Genomic DNA, 15812 nt, shown 5'->3' on the forward strand with positions numbered 1-15812 from the left:
TTTACAGCATCACGATAGTCGCATCCGTGTTTGGCGACATCGCGGTGAACGCACGTTGGAAGCGTGTATTCGTCATCGCGATACTGGCGTATCACTCGGTGTGATGGTATGGGGTGCCATTGGTTACACGTCTCGGTCACCTCTTGTTCGCATTGACGGCACTTTGAACAGTGGACGTTACATTTCAGATGTGTTACGACCCGTGGCTCTACCCTTCACTCGACCCCTGCGAAACCCTACATTTCAGCAGGATAATGCACGATCGAATATTGCAGGTCCTGTAGGGCCTTTCTGGGTACAGAAAATGTTGGACTGCTGCCATGGCCAGCACATTCTCCAGATCTCTCACCAATTGAAAACGTCTGGTCAATGGTGGCCGACCAACTGTCTCTTCACAATAGGCCAGTCACTACTCTTGATGGTATCGTGCTGAAGCTGCATGGGCAGCTGTACCTGTACACACCATCCAAGCTCTCTTTGACTCAATGCCCAGGCGTATCCGCGCCATTATTACGGCCAGAGGTGGTTGTTCTGGGTGCTGATTTATCAGGATCTATGCCCCCAGATTGTGTGAAAATGTAATCACATGTCAGTTCTAGTATAATATATTTGTCCAATGAATACTCATCTGCAGTTGTTCTTGGTGTAGCAATTTTAATGGCCAGTGCTGTATGTGTTACTCACGCGCACGTTAGAGAGAGGGCAAGTTATGTTACTGTTAAACAATCTTTGAACTTGTTGTGACAGTCTTTGCCTCAGCGCAGTCTGATACATTCTTAAAAGGGAAACTTCCCATTGCACAGCCTCACCCGTCCCTCAGAATTAAGGGTAAGAGAGCCCAGTGCAGAGACCGTAAAAAACTTAACACGGATCAAGCACGAAAACAGGAAGAAGCTGTGCTGGACTGCGAAAAAAAGCAGAACAGAAACAGTGAAGGGTCCAAGAAGAAGAACTGGAATATAAAGCAGCCAGTTGCAGGTGTGGTGTCGTGGTTAACTGGTTATGGTATTGCGCTACCAAGCGGGCGAGTTGTGCTTACACCACCTTTGTGGCACTATTTTTTTTTTTTTTTGCTTTATTCAAATTTGCGTCTGTGTCGTGGTGTAACGTCCGTTTGCAACAGCGAGGTGTGAGGTAGGGACATATAATGGCAATTGATTCTGCACACCTAGTAGCCGAATGAAAGTGGTTTTCGAATAGGAACCGCAAACGTTTGATGAGAAGGCGACATGTCAACCAAATCTTCCACTGGAAGATACACGGCATTAATGACAGTACAGGTACATGCACCATATGATGCGAGTCCCTTATCGTCGCACCTAATTTGTGGGCCAGGTAACTTCCTTGCCCGATATAAGTGCTCTTATGAATATGAATGTGATAACTCCCAAGGAAATGATGAAAACATAGAAGTTTGTCACATAAGCTGCAAAATATTAACGCGACAGTTTCATAATCACGCAATTTCTCTGTGCCCTGTCAAAACATATGTTTTTAACGTTTTTAAAATTGCGTTTCGTGTTGGCAGTCTTGGCTCTTGAATTCCTTTTTCGTAACATAGTTCACATCCGTTTATTTGTTCTTTTAGTTTCTGTGAGACGTCTGTGTGGTACCTCGCCTGCTCGCACTATTCATCACATTTACTTGCGACGGTAGTATATTCATATTCTACAACCAGTGTATAGTATGACAACTGCCAAGACTACAGAAAGAGAACAAACATTTCAATGAAGGGACGGACAGCTCATAGTGTCTACCCTGAGTCATGCATTAACATATCAACGGATTAAGCTGTTTGATTTTTACAGAAATTCTCTGTTAATTTTGAAGCCCCTTTTAAATCATTGTTCACTTTGATAAGCATAGTATTGTTCAGACCTATGTTAAGTGTGAAGATCACGTGAAATCTTACGCTGTCTTTCTGAATATATACCGGGTGATCAAAAAGTCAGTATAAATTTTGAAACTGAATAAATCACGGAATAATGTAGACAGAGAGGTACAAATTGACACACATGCTTGGAATGACATGGGGTTTTATTAGAACCAAAAAAATACAAAAGTTCAAAAAATGTCCGACAGATGGCGCTTCATCTGACCAGAAAAGCAATAATTAGCATAACAAAGTAAGACAAAGCAAAGATGATGTTCTTTACGGGAGTTGCTCAATATGTCCACCATCATTCCTCAACAATAGCTGTATACGAGGAATAATGTTGTGAACAGCATTGTAAAGCATGTCCGGAGTTATGTTGAGGCATTGGCGTCGGATGTTGTCTTTCAGCATCCCTTGAGATGTCGGTCGATCACAATACACTTGCGACTTCAGGTAACCCCAAAGCCAATAATCGCACCGACTAAGGTCTGAGGACCTGGAAGGCCAAGCATGACGAAAGTGGCGGCTGAGCACACGATCGTCACCAAACGACGCGCGCAAGAGATCTTTCACTCGTCTAGCAATATGGGGTGGAGCGCCGTCCTGCATAAACATCGTACGTTCCAGCAGGTGTTTATCAGCCAGGCTGAGGATGATGTGATTCTGTAACATATCGGCGTACCTCTCACCCGTCACAGTAGCCGTTACAAAACCAGAATCACGCAATTCCTCGAAGAAAAAAGGCCCGATAACGGTAGATGTGGTAAATACAACCCATACCGTGACTTTCGCGTCGTGCAATGGAGTTTCCACGACAGTTCTAGGAGTTTCGGTAGCCCAAATTCTGCAGTTGTGGGCGTTGACAGACCATTGGAGCGTGAAATGAGCTTCGTCTGTCCACAACACGTTACTCAACCAATCGTCATCTTCCGACATCTTTTGAAACACCCACACCGCAAATGCCCACCGCTACACTAAATGGCCAGGTACAAGTTCATGATACCGATGGATTTTGTACGGATACATAGGAGGGTACGCCTTAGTGCCAACCAAACAGTAGTGTACGGAATGCCGGTGCGACGTGCGACTGCACGAGCGCTGACTTCCCCGTGCATAGACGAACCCGCTACAGTCGCCATTTATTCCTGAACTGTCTCAGCAGCATTACGCATTGTGCTCGGTCGGCCACTACGGGGTCTATCATCTAAACAACCCGTGGCTTCCAAGTTCGAAATCATTCTCGCCACAGCTGCATTTGTCGACAGACCTTTACCCGTTCGAATCCACTTCCTATGGCGATAGTACCGTAACACTGAACTAGCACATTCCCCATTCTGATAATAGAGCTTCACTAAAAGCGCCTTTCAGGTAACGTCAACATGCTGCGACTGCTGGCGCATCTGATTCTCTCTCTCATTACGGCTCCTTTTATAGACGATTGTCATGCGCAGTCACTGAAGTTTTACTTTCCAGCGCCATCTGTCGGACATTTTGTGAACTTTTTTTTTTGTTCTAATAAAACCCCATGTCATTCCAATCATGTGTGTCTATTTTTACCTCTGTATCTACATTATTCCGTGGTTTCTTAAGTTTTCAAATGTATACTGACTTTTTGATCACCCTGTACTTCCTTCTAAAACGGTTGTCTTGAAATATCGTTTCGTAGGAATAGTTGCCCTCCTCATCCCACTGTTTTTCATTACACATTACGACATTATACCACGTGGTATGAAACAATTTGAGTATAGTTTGGAAATTTTATTTGGAAATAGAAATCTAGCTTAGCCGCTGGCTGCTTGATGTTTGCTGTTGTCCTTTCGAACGACATGCAACAATGTTGTCAAGACGCGAGGTAAGTGGAAATTTTGATTACGTCCAGGTAATTGTTTTACTTCAGTTGCGCATTTAATACAAGGACAAGCTGCATTCAGATCAGTTACAGTTCAGTTCAAATTAGGTTCTCCTTGGTGAAAGGTTAACATACGAGTTTAAGTTGGGTAGCAGTTTGTGGGGACATAGTTTTGGTGACACGTAGACGTTTATAGAGTGGGAGGTAAAGGTGGGCTAAATTCCATACAGAAACAAAATATAGTGTGGAGGTTACACGCTGTACTGCCCTTTTGTAAAATATATTTCTTTTTCGGGTTTCACGTGACTTGAGCGAGAGAGCAAAAGTTAAACATTTGGTGCCGAAAATAGAATGACCGCTGAGTTTAAAAAACACTGTCTTCAGTAGTCTAAAATGACAAACTTTTCACAGATATCAGCAATTACAGTCAATATAGTCTTCCGATCTTGAAAATATATTCACGTTATTCTAGAAACTGAATAGACGGAAGTCATGGAATACCTCCTAATATCGTGTCGGATCTCCTTTTGCCAGGGGTAGTCCAGAAACGCGACGCGGTGTGGACTCACGAAGCCGTTGGACAAAATATTGAGATAAGATAACTCTATAGCAGTCCACAACTGCGAAAGTGTTACCAGTGCAGGACTGTGTGCATAAAACTAACCTCTCGATTGTGTTGTTGTTGTTGTTGTTGTTGTGGCCTTCAGTCCTGAGACTGGATTGATGCAGCTCTCCATGCTACTCTATTCTGTGCAAGTTGCTTCATCTCCCAGTACCTACTGCAACCTACATCCTTCTGAATCTGCTTGGTGTATTCATCTCTTGGTCTCCTTCTACGATTTTTACCCTCCACGCTGCCTTCCAATACTAAATTGGTGATCCCTTGATGCCTCAGAACATGTCCTGCCAACCGATCCCTTCTTCTAGACAAGTTGAGCTACAAACTTCTCTTCTCTCCAATTCTATTCAATACGTCCTCATTAGTTATGTGGTCTACCCGCCTAATCTTCAGCATTCTTCTGTAGCACCACATTTCGAAAGCTTCTATTCTCTTCTTGTTCAAACTATTTATCGGTCCACGTTTCACTTCCATACATGGCTGCACTCCATACAAATACTTTCAGAAACGACTTCCTGACACTTAAATCTATACTCGACGTTAACAAATTTTTCGTCTTCAGAGACGCTTTCCTTGCCAATGCCAGTCTACATTTTATATCCTCTCTACTTCGAGCATCATCACTTATTTTGCTCCCCAAATAGCAAAACTCCTTTACTACTTTAAGTGTCTCATTTCTTAATCTACTTCCCTCAGCATCACCCGACTTAATTAGACTACATTCCATTATCCTCGTTTTGCTTTTGTTGATGTTCATCTTATATCCTCCTTTCAAGACACTGTCCATTCCGTTCAACTGCTCTTCCAAGACCTTTGCTGTCTCTGGCATAATTACAATGTCATCGGCGAACCTCAAAGTTTTTATTTCTTCTCCATGGATTATGATACCAATTCTGAATTTTTCTTTTGTTTCCTTCACTGCTTGCTCAATATACAACTTGAATAACATCGGGGAGAGGCTATAACGCTGTCTCACTCGCTTCCCAACCACTGCTTCCCTTTCATGTCCCTCTAGTCTTATAACTGCAATCTGGTTTCTGTACAAATTGTAAATAGCTTTTTGCTCCCTGTATTTTACCCCTGCCACCTTCAGAATTTGAAAGAGAGTATTCCAGTCAACATCGTCAAAAGCTTTCTCTACGTCTACAAATGCTAGCAACGTAGGTTTGCTTCCCTTAATTTAGCTTCTAAGGTAAGTCGTAGGGTCAGTATTGCCTCACGTGTTCCAACATTTCTACGGAATCCAAACTGATCTTCCCCGAGGTCGGCTTCTACCAGTATTTCCATTCCTCTGTAAAGAATTCGCGTTAGTACCATGCAGCCGTGACTTATTAAACTGACAGTTCGGTATTTTCACATATGTCATCACCTGCTTTCTTTGGGATTGGAATTATTATATTATTCTTGAAGCCTGAGGGTATTTCGCCTGTCTCATACATCTTGCTCACCAGATGGTAGAGTTTTGTCAGGACTGGCTCTCCCAAGGCTGTCAGTAGCTCTAATGGAATGTTGTCTACTTGTTTCGACTTAGGTCTTTCAGTGCTCTGTCAAACTCTTCAAGCAGTATCATGTCTTCCATTTCATCTTCATCTACACCCTCTTCCATTTCCATAATAATGTCCTCAAGTACATCGCCCTTGTATAGACCCTCTATATACTCCTTCCACCTTTCTGCTTTCCCTTCTTTGCTTAGAACTGGGTTTCCATCTGAGCTCTTGACATTCATACAAGTGGTTCTCTTTTCTCCAAAGGTCTCTTTAATTTTCCTGTAGGCAGTATCTATCTTACCCCTAGTGTGATAAGTCTCTACATCCTTACATTTGTCCTCTAGCCATCGCTGCTTAGCCATTTTCACTTCCTGTCGATCTCATTTTTGCCTGTCGATCTCATTTTTGAGACGTTTGTGTACCTTTTTGCCTGCTTCATTTACTGCATTTTTATATTTTCTCATCTCATCAATTAAATTCAATATTTCTTGTGTTACCCAAGGATTTCTACTAGCCCTCGTCTTTTAACCTAATTGATCCTCTGCTGCCTTCACTACTTCATCCCTCAAAGATACCCATTCTTCTTCTACTGTATTTCTTTCCCCAATTCCTGTTAATTGTTTCCTTATGATCTCCCTGAAACTCTGTACAACCTCTGGTTTTGTCAGTTCATCCAGGTCCTATCTCCTTAAGTTCCCACCTTTTTGCAGTTTCTTCAGTTTTAATCTACAGTTCATAACCAATAGATTGTGGTCAGAGTCCACATCTGCCCCTGGAAATGTCTTACAATTTAAAACCTGGTTCCTAAATCTCTGTCTCACCATTATATAATGTATCTGATACCTTTTATTATCTCCAGGCTTCTTCCATGTATACAACCTTCTTTTATGATTCTTGAGGCAAGTGTTAGCTATGATTAAGTTATGCTCTGTGCAAAATTCTACCAGGCGGTTTACTCTTTCATTTCCTCTCTATTATGTCCCTTAAAAGATCGACAGGATTCACGTCAGGAAACCTGAGTGGCGTAATTAGTCGCTCGAACTGTCCAGAATGTTGTTAAAACCGATCACGAGCAATTGTAGCCTGGCGACATGGCCCATTGTCACATCCACAAAAATCCCATCGTTGTTTGGAAACATGAAGCCCATGAATGGCTACAAATGCCTCCAAGCAGCCGAACTTTGTAAACAAAGCCGACACCATTATCGAGCTACCACGCCTTGCGCAGTGCCTTGTTGACAACTTGGTCCGTGGCTTCGTGGGGTCTGCGCCTCACGCTGACCCTACCATCAGCACTAAACAATTGAAATCGGGACTCATCTGACCAGGCACCGTTTTAAGTCGACTAGGGTCCAACCGATACATTGACGAGCCCAGGAGATTCGCTGCAGGCGATGTCGTGCTGTTGGCAAAGGCACTCGCGTCGGTCGTTTGCTGCCACAACCAATTAACGTCAAACTTTGCCGCTACTTCCTAACGGATATATTCGTCGTACGTCCAACATCGATATCTGTGGTTATTTCATGCTGTGTCGCTTGTGTGTTGTCACTAAAAACTACGCAAACGCCTCTGCTCTTGGTCGTTAAGGAATGGACCTCGATCACTACGTTCCCCGTGGTCTGGGAATATAGAATTCCCTAATGATTTACACGCGTCTAGCTCCGACTACCATTCTGCGTTCAGAGTCTGTTAATTCCCATCAAGCGGCATAATCACGCCAAAATCGTTTTCACATGAACGATCTGTAGGCAAATGACAGTTTTACCATTGCACTGCCCTTTTATACCCTGTGTATTTTTACACTACTGCCCATTAAAATTGGTACACCAAGAATAAAGGCAGATGATAAACGGGTATTCATTGGACAAATATATTATACTATAACTGACATGTGATTACTTTTTCACGCCATTTGGGTGCATAGATCCTGAGAAATCAGTACCCAGAACGACCACCTCTGGCCGTAATAACGGCCTTGATACTCCTGGGCATTGAGTCAAACAGAGCCTGGATGGTGTGTACAGGTACAGCTGCCCATGCAGCTTCAACACGATACCACAGTTCATCAAGAGTAGTGACTGCCGTATTGTGACGAGCCAGTTGCTCGGCCACCATTGACCAGACGTTCTCAATTGGTGAGAGACCTGGCCAAGGCAGCAGTCGAACATGTTCTGAATTCAGAAAGGCCCGTACAGGCGGTTGGGCACTATCCTGCTGAAATGTAGGGTTTCGCAGGGATCGATTGAAGGGTAGAGCCACGGGTCGTAACACATCTGGACTGTAACGTCCACTGTTCAAAGTGCCGTCAGTGCGAACAAGAGGTGACCGAGACGTATAACCAATGGCACCCCATACCATCACGCTGGATTATACGCCAGTATGCCGATGACGAATGCACGCTTACTATGTGCGTTCACCGCGATGTAGCCAAACGCGGATGCGACCATCGTGATGCTGTAAACAGAACCTGGATTCATCCGAAAAAGTGACTTTTGCCATTCGTGCACCCAGGTTCGTCGTTGAGTACACCATCGCAGGCACTCCTGTCTGTGATGCAGCGTGAAGGGTAACCGCAGCCACAATCTCCGAGCTGATAGTCCATGCGGCTGCAAACGTCGTCGAACTATTCGTGCAAATGGTTGTCTTGCAAACGTCCCCATCTGTTGACTCAGGGATCGAGACGTGGCTGCACGATCCGTTACAGCCATGCGGATAAGATGCCTGTCATCTCGACTGCTAGTGATACGAGGCCGTTGGGATCCAGCATGGCGTTCCGTATTACCCTCCTGAACCCACCGATGCCATATTCTGCTAACAGTCATTGGATCTCGACCAACGCGAGGAGCAATGTCGTGATACGATAAACCGCGATCGCGATAGGCTACAATCCGACCTTTTTCAAAGTCGGAAACGTGATGGTACGCATTTCTGCTCCTTACACGAGGCATCACATCAACGTTTCACCAGGCAACTCCGGTCAATTGCTGTTTGTGTATGACGAATCGGTTGGAAACTTTCCTCATGTCAGCATGTTTTAGGTGTCGCCACCGACGCCAACCTTGTGTGTATGCTCTAAAAAGCTAATCATTTGCATATCACAGCATCTTCTTCCTGTCGGTTAAATTTCGCGTCTGTAGCATCTTCGTGGTGTAGCAATTTTAATTGCCAGTAGTGTATATGGGAACTTTGCTATACCATGACCTTTGTCACCTCTGTGCCTATACATATGATGCCTGTAACTGTTCTAGCTGTTCTTGAGTTACTTCCGCTCAGCACTTTTTCGTCTCTGACCTCATCACTATGAGGTCCGTACCCGCACGGTGCCTCTTGCCACAAGGTAGGCGATATTCGTCCCAGGTTTGGTTGAAACTGATGTAGTGGCTTAGGAGGAGATGTTAAACGTACATACGTAAAATGATTTTTTATATAAATGTGTACAATTGTGCACCATGCCATTGCAGTAACAACGTTCCTTAACGAGCACTTATCACATTATATATGTCTGTAACTGCGAGCTTTGTTTATATTAGCTACCCTCCTACCTTGGTGACGATGAACACGTCTTCCCGCTTGAGCTTCCCGGAGTCGAACCACTTCTTGAGGACGTCTCCGATTTCCTTCTCATTGCGGTAGGAGTAGGCGGTGTCGATATGTCGGTAGCCAGCCTCGAGAGCCGCGTCCACAGCTTTTCCGACATCGCCTGTCGATGACTGAAACCATCATATTTATATTCAGAGGTACACCAGCAACCAAAATAATGTAACTTATTACTTCATGAGACATGAATCAGATATTTCTCTCAGCCGCATCACAACAGCACAAAAGGTCGTGTTCATGTTAATGATAACCTCTAAGCATTACACTGAAGCGCCAAAGAAACTGATATAGGCATGCGTATTTAAATAGAGAGATGTCTTAATATGCAGTATACAGTGATGGGGTCGGAAACGCCTATATCAGACGACTAGTGTCTGGTGCAGTTCTTAAATTAGTTACCGCTGCTACAGTAGCAGGTCATCAAGATTTAAGTGAGTTTGAACGTGGTGTTATAGTCGGCGCACGAGCGATGGGACACAGCACCTCCGATGTAGCGATGAAGTGGGGATTTTCCCGTACGACCATTTTACGAGTGTACCGTGAAAATCAGGAATCCGGTAAAACCTCAAATCTCTGATATCACTGCGGCTGGAAATAGATTCTAGAAGAACGGGACCAACGACGATTGAAGAGAATCATTCAACGCGACAGAAGTGCAATCCGTCCCCAAATTGTTGCAGATACCATCAGTAAGTGCCAGCGTGCGAACCACTCAACGGAACATCATCGACATGGACTTTCGGAGCCGAAGGCCCACTCGTGTACCGTTGATGACTGCACGAGACAAAGCTTTATGCCTCGGCTGGGGCCATCAACACCTACATTGGACTGTTGATGATGAAAAATGTTGCCTGGTCGAATGAGTCTCGTTTCAAATTGTATCGAGCGGATGGACGTTTACTGGTATGGAGACAACCTCATGAATCCACGGCATGTCGGCAGGGGACTGTATAAGGTGGTGGAGGCTCTGTAATGGTGTGGAGTGTGTGCAGTTGGACTGATATGAGACCACTGATACGTCTAGATACGATTCTGACGGGTGACACGTATGTTAAGCATCCTGTATGATCACCTGCATCCATTCGTGTCCATTGTGCATTTAGACGGACTTGGGAAATTCCAGTAGGACAATGCTACATCCCACACCTCAAGAATTGCTACAGAATGGCTCCGAGAACACTCTTTCGAGTTTAAACATTCACGCTCGCCACCAAACTTCCCGGACATGAACGTTATTGATCTGGGATGCCGAGAAGCCGGCCGCGGTGGTCACGCGGTTAAGGCGCTCAGTCCGGAACCACGTGACTGCTACGGTCGCAGGTTCGAATCCTGCCTCGGGCATGGATGTGTGTGATGTCCTTAGGTTAGTTAGGTTTAAGTAGTTCTAAGTTCTAGGGGACTGATGACCATAGCTGTTAAGTCCCATAGTGCTCAGAGCCATTTGAACCATTTTTTTTATGCCGAGAACGTGTTGTTCAGAAGATATCTCTACCTCCTCGTAGTCTTACGGATGTATGGACACCCTTGCAGGATTCATGGTGTCAGTTCCCTCAATCACTACTTTAGACATTAGTCGAGTCCATGCCACGTCGTGTTGCGGCACTTTTGTGAGCTCGCGGGGATCAAATGTTTCAAATGGCTCTAAGCACTATGGAACTTAACATCTGAGGTCATCAGTCCCCTAGAACTTAGAACTACTTAAACCTAGCTAACCTAAGGGCATCACACACATCCATGCCCGAGGCAGGATTCGAACCTGCGACCGTAGCAGCCGCGTGGTTCCGGACTGAAGCGCCTAGAACCACTCGGTTACAACGGTCGACCTCGCGGGGATCCTACACAATACTAGACATGTGTTCCTGTTTCTTTGACTCTTCAGTGTAGTTATTATTTTGATCATATTGCATGCATATGCAAGAAACGACTTATTTAGGGTACCCTTTATCAGAAAGTAGCTCATATAGTGACACATCTTTTGTGTATTAAAGTGACAGGTAGTTCTGAAATTCCAAAAAATAATCATAATTTTGTTTTTTAAATGAAACTCTAAATAACAAAGTGCTGTTTCGAAAAATTATTTTTTTGTGAACATTCTTTAGATGCGTGCTTGACACAAAGTACGAGTAGCTATTAACGAAACGGCAATAGTTCAAAAACTGTGGAACTTCTGTCATATAATAATTACCTAATGAGCACTGTACTGATATACGTCCACTAACAATATTTAGAAAAAGACTTCGACAATGTGAAATAGTGAAAGGTGTTAGAAGTTCTCAGAGGAAAGATGTGTAGTACATATGTACAAGAACTGAAAAGGAACAATAAGAAAGGAAGACAAAGAACGAAGTGAGCAGATAAGAAGAGGAGCAAGACAGGAATACACAGTCTTTCACCACTTCTATTAAATCTACACCTCGAAAAAGCAATGACAGAAACAAAAGATATGTTAAATAACGGGATTGAAATTTGTGGTGAAACAACGGCAATGATAAGATTCACTGATGGCACTGTTGCCCTCAGTGAATGTGGGGAAGAATTACAGAAGCTGCTGAATGCAATGAACAGTCTAATGACTACAGAATATTGACTGAAAGTAAACTGATAACAGTGACGAAAATAATGAGGTGCAGGTGAAATGAGATTAGCGATAAAGTTACCATCAATACTGGAGACTACGGAGTAGAGTACGTTAAGGAATTCTGCTATCTTGGATGCAGAGTAACATATTCAGGATAAACCAAAAAGGACTTATAATGCTGACTAGCGCAGTCAAAGAAGGCACTGCACTGTTGAAAGAAGTCTACTACCACGAAACATCATAACATTAATACGTGAACACTAAAACTAAAGTACCGATTTTTAATTTCATGTATACAAAGAGGTCAATGAAACATATATAATTTGAAATCACGTGTGTACGTAGCCGCTGAGAGTGGTAAAAGGAAGCAGACATCTTGATATTTATAACTGTGATGATACGCTCATCATCCATTAAAATCTCCAACACATGAACGTCGAAAATTGATGTGTTACCAACTTTTGCCCTGAGTAACCATCAGCTCTTACAGTAGCAATGACACACGAAAGTAACAATGTTCCGTGAAATCGTGTTCTAGGGATGTTCATGTTTACATGGTTCATTTGCAGGGACACACGCATACAGAGCAGTCACTAGGCGACAACTGCTAGGTCGATGATGTTACATACAAGGGAGCCTCCCCATCGCACACCCCTCAGATTTAGTTATAAGATGGCACAGTGAATAGGCCTTGAAAAACTGAACACACATCAATCGAGAAAACAGGAAGAAGTTGTGTGGAACTATGAAAAAAATAAGCAAAATATACAAACTGAGTAGCCCATGCGCAAGATAGGCAACATCAAGGAGAGTGTAGGCTCCAGAGATTTCTCAAAGGTACATAAGTTTCAGGATTTCTGACCTTGGTTGCGCATGACGAAAGCGGACCTGGTTAAATGGAAGAAATAACACAGACCGCCAAATCTTAAATATTACTTACCGAAATGCTGTGTAGGCGCTATGGTGGATAATATAATGGTAGGACGGATGGATGATCGATCCTACATGAGATGTGGGGATTTTCCAATAGATGGCAGCACTGTGACATTGCATCGAGGCAACAGCTGCAAGTAAACCAAGTGTGCAATCGTGTGTTGAATCAGAGAGCAGTTGTGAGGCTGTGCACATGTTGTGCTTGAGTGTTGTTTAATCAAACAAGTCCATTGCACCCATGAACACCAGCATACCACACACATATCCATTCAGAATTTGCAGACATGCTAATTGTGCACTGGCAATGAAATATCGGTGCCCAATGCGGCTCGGACATAACATACTAGATGTTTCCCTGATTGACGAACCCCCTGTGCCAAGATATTTCCCAGAGTTGCTGAACACATAACATCAGAACATGAGGGTGTACAGTTACCTGAGGAAACGGAGAACATTGTCAGAACGATATAACGGAGTCACACCACCAATACGTGGCACATTAGCCATGAGTTCGATATGCCACAAACATGGGTGTGGCGTGTGTTACGTTCTGAAGGCTTGTACCCATTGCAAGAGCAGCCTGAGCAACATCTGCATCCAGGTGACTCAGTAAGTTGACAACAATTTTATGAATGATTGGCTGTACACAAAGACGTCGCGCAATACACTTTATTTACACATGAGGCTACATTTACACGCAATGGTATTATAAACATGTGCAAGTCTCATACGTGGGCGATGGAGAACGCACATGACACTAGGGAAACAAGATTCCAACTTAGGTTCTCAGCGAACATCTGCTGTTGTGAGATTTGATGACCTGGCGTTCCTGCCAAATGACAGGACGTGTATGGTATCACAAATATGTGCAATTCTCACACCTGGGCGATGGAAAACGCACATGACACTAGGGAAACAAGACTCCAAGTTAAGTTCTCAGTGAACATCTGGTATGGTAAGATTGATGACCTCGCGTTCCTGCCAAATGGCAGGATATGTATGGTATCATAAACGGGTGCAATTACCATATCTGGGCGATGGAAAACGCACATGACACTAGGGAAACAAGACTCCAAGTTAGGTTCTCAGTGAACATCTGGTGTGGTAAGAGTGATGACCTGGCGTTCCTGCCAAATGGCAGGATATATATGTTTTCTGATAGAAGAACTACCTGCCCTTTTGGAAGATGTAACATTGGAGCAACAACGGCAGATGTACTTGCAACATGGTGGATCACTCATTCGCTGTTCCAGACAAGTGTCCCAGTAGGAATAACGCATTTCCTAAACGGTAGATTGGCCACGGTGGATCCATTAACTGTCCTGCCAGGTCACCCAACGTAATCTCTTAGACTTCTGCTTATGGGGCTGGTTAGAGAGGATGTGTACGCTACGAAGGTGGACACACCGGAAGAACTTGTCGCTCACTTCACTGGCGCTTTTGCTCTCAATAAAGCCCGCATTTCCAACGCATTAACGGGTACGTTCAGATGGGTGGGAGACTTTCTGAAGACCTCTTGCAGGATGGATCCGTCACCCGTTCCACCACCGCTCCGTCCACCACAGCGCCCCAGCTCCATAACGATCGAAAATCGGGTACATGTTCATAGGACTATTTCGGTTTATTTTCGCATGTAGAATCACCTCACAAGTTATATGACATTCCTCTTGAATCACCCTGTTCGTTCATACCAAACTCTTGTTTATGTACCGAGCGAGGTGGCGCAGTGGTTAAACACTGGACTCGCATTTGGGAGGACGACGGTTCAATCCTCCGTCCGGCCATCCTGATTTAGGTTTTCCGTGATTTCCCTAAATCGCTCCAGGCAAATGCCGGGATGGTTCCTTTCAAAGGGCACGGCCGACTTCCTTCCCCGTCCTTCCTTAATCCGATGAGACCGATGACCTCGCTGTCTGGTCTCGTTCCCCAAAACAACCCAACCCCCCTCTTGTTTATGTCTTTTTGTTTAGAAAGGGAAAATTATTTGAGGAAGATCAACAGACTCACTGAGAACGTAGCGAACAATGTGCTTTGGTCAATACGTATGCGAATCTTTGTAATGTAACATACCTGCCAAGTTCCCAGGCCTACAATGGGCATTTTCTGGCCATTGTAGAAAGTGATGTACTGTAGTTTGCTGGCCATCTCGCTGTTGCCTCGAGTTGCTGGCAGACCAGTGGAAGAGGCAAAATGGTTACGGACTGTCTTCCACGCACCGTGCTACTGCTGTTTATACTACCGGCAGAAGTACTTGAAAACGCAGTCGCTGACTGCTGTCCTTATCTCTAGAAGTGCATATATCGTAATAAGAAGATAAGGCGAGCGAAATACAAGCTCAGATGGCATCACAAGGGCTGCAAAGGAAAACCCCGGTGGTGAGCACGACACTCTCGTATGATGCTTATCAAGAAACAGGCATCATGCGTATAAGCGACTTGCACAACTGGACACAACATTACGAAACACGCGTGCGTCTGAAATGCTGCGCAGCATATTTTTTCCAAAGTTCTGCTTTCGTGGCCTTCCTATTACATCAGATGTTTTAGAGATTTCTAGCTGCTAGACTATTGAAGGTAAGCCAACAAAAATCAAATACTGGGTTGGTAAATAAGTCCATAGCGTTTTTCCGTAAGTTTAGTATACACAACATATTCATCAATAATATATTCTCCTTCACTATTTACAACAGTCTGTCAATGCTGGGGTAGCTTTTCGATTCCGCGACAGTAGAAATCACATGGTTTTGAGACGAAAAACTTGTCGAGTCATGTTAGGGGCGCATTTTCATCCGGAAAGGGAATTCCATGAAGGTTGTTCGGTAGAGAGCGGAAAAGGCACAAATCTGAGGGCGCAGAATCAGGTGAATAAGCTGA

General features: G+C 44.1%; 1 protein-coding gene across 1 annotated transcript in view; it reads right to left on the reverse strand.

Annotated features, from left to right (window-relative positions):
- The window catches only part of LOC126291778 (1,5-anhydro-D-fructose reductase-like), a 44964-nt gene extending 29767 nt beyond the window's left edge, over positions 1 to 15197 (reverse strand). Inside the window, exons 1-2 of the mRNA XM_049985468.1 lie at positions 15010 to 15197; positions 9374 to 9541 (exon numbers count right to left, since the gene is read on the reverse strand). Of these exons, the coding sequence (XP_049841425.1) occupies positions 9374 to 9541; positions 15010 to 15084 (243 nt within the window). The 5' untranslated portion in view covers positions 15085 to 15197. The remainder of the gene's footprint in view (positions 1 to 9373; positions 9542 to 15009) is intronic.
- Positions 15198 to 15812: the final 615 nt, after the last annotated feature.

This window comes from Schistocerca gregaria, chromosome 9 (genome assembly GCF_023897955.1).
Source record: "Schistocerca gregaria isolate iqSchGreg1 chromosome 9, iqSchGreg1.2, whole genome shotgun sequence".
Taxonomy (NCBI): domain Eukaryota; kingdom Metazoa; phylum Arthropoda; class Insecta; order Orthoptera; family Acrididae; genus Schistocerca; species Schistocerca gregaria.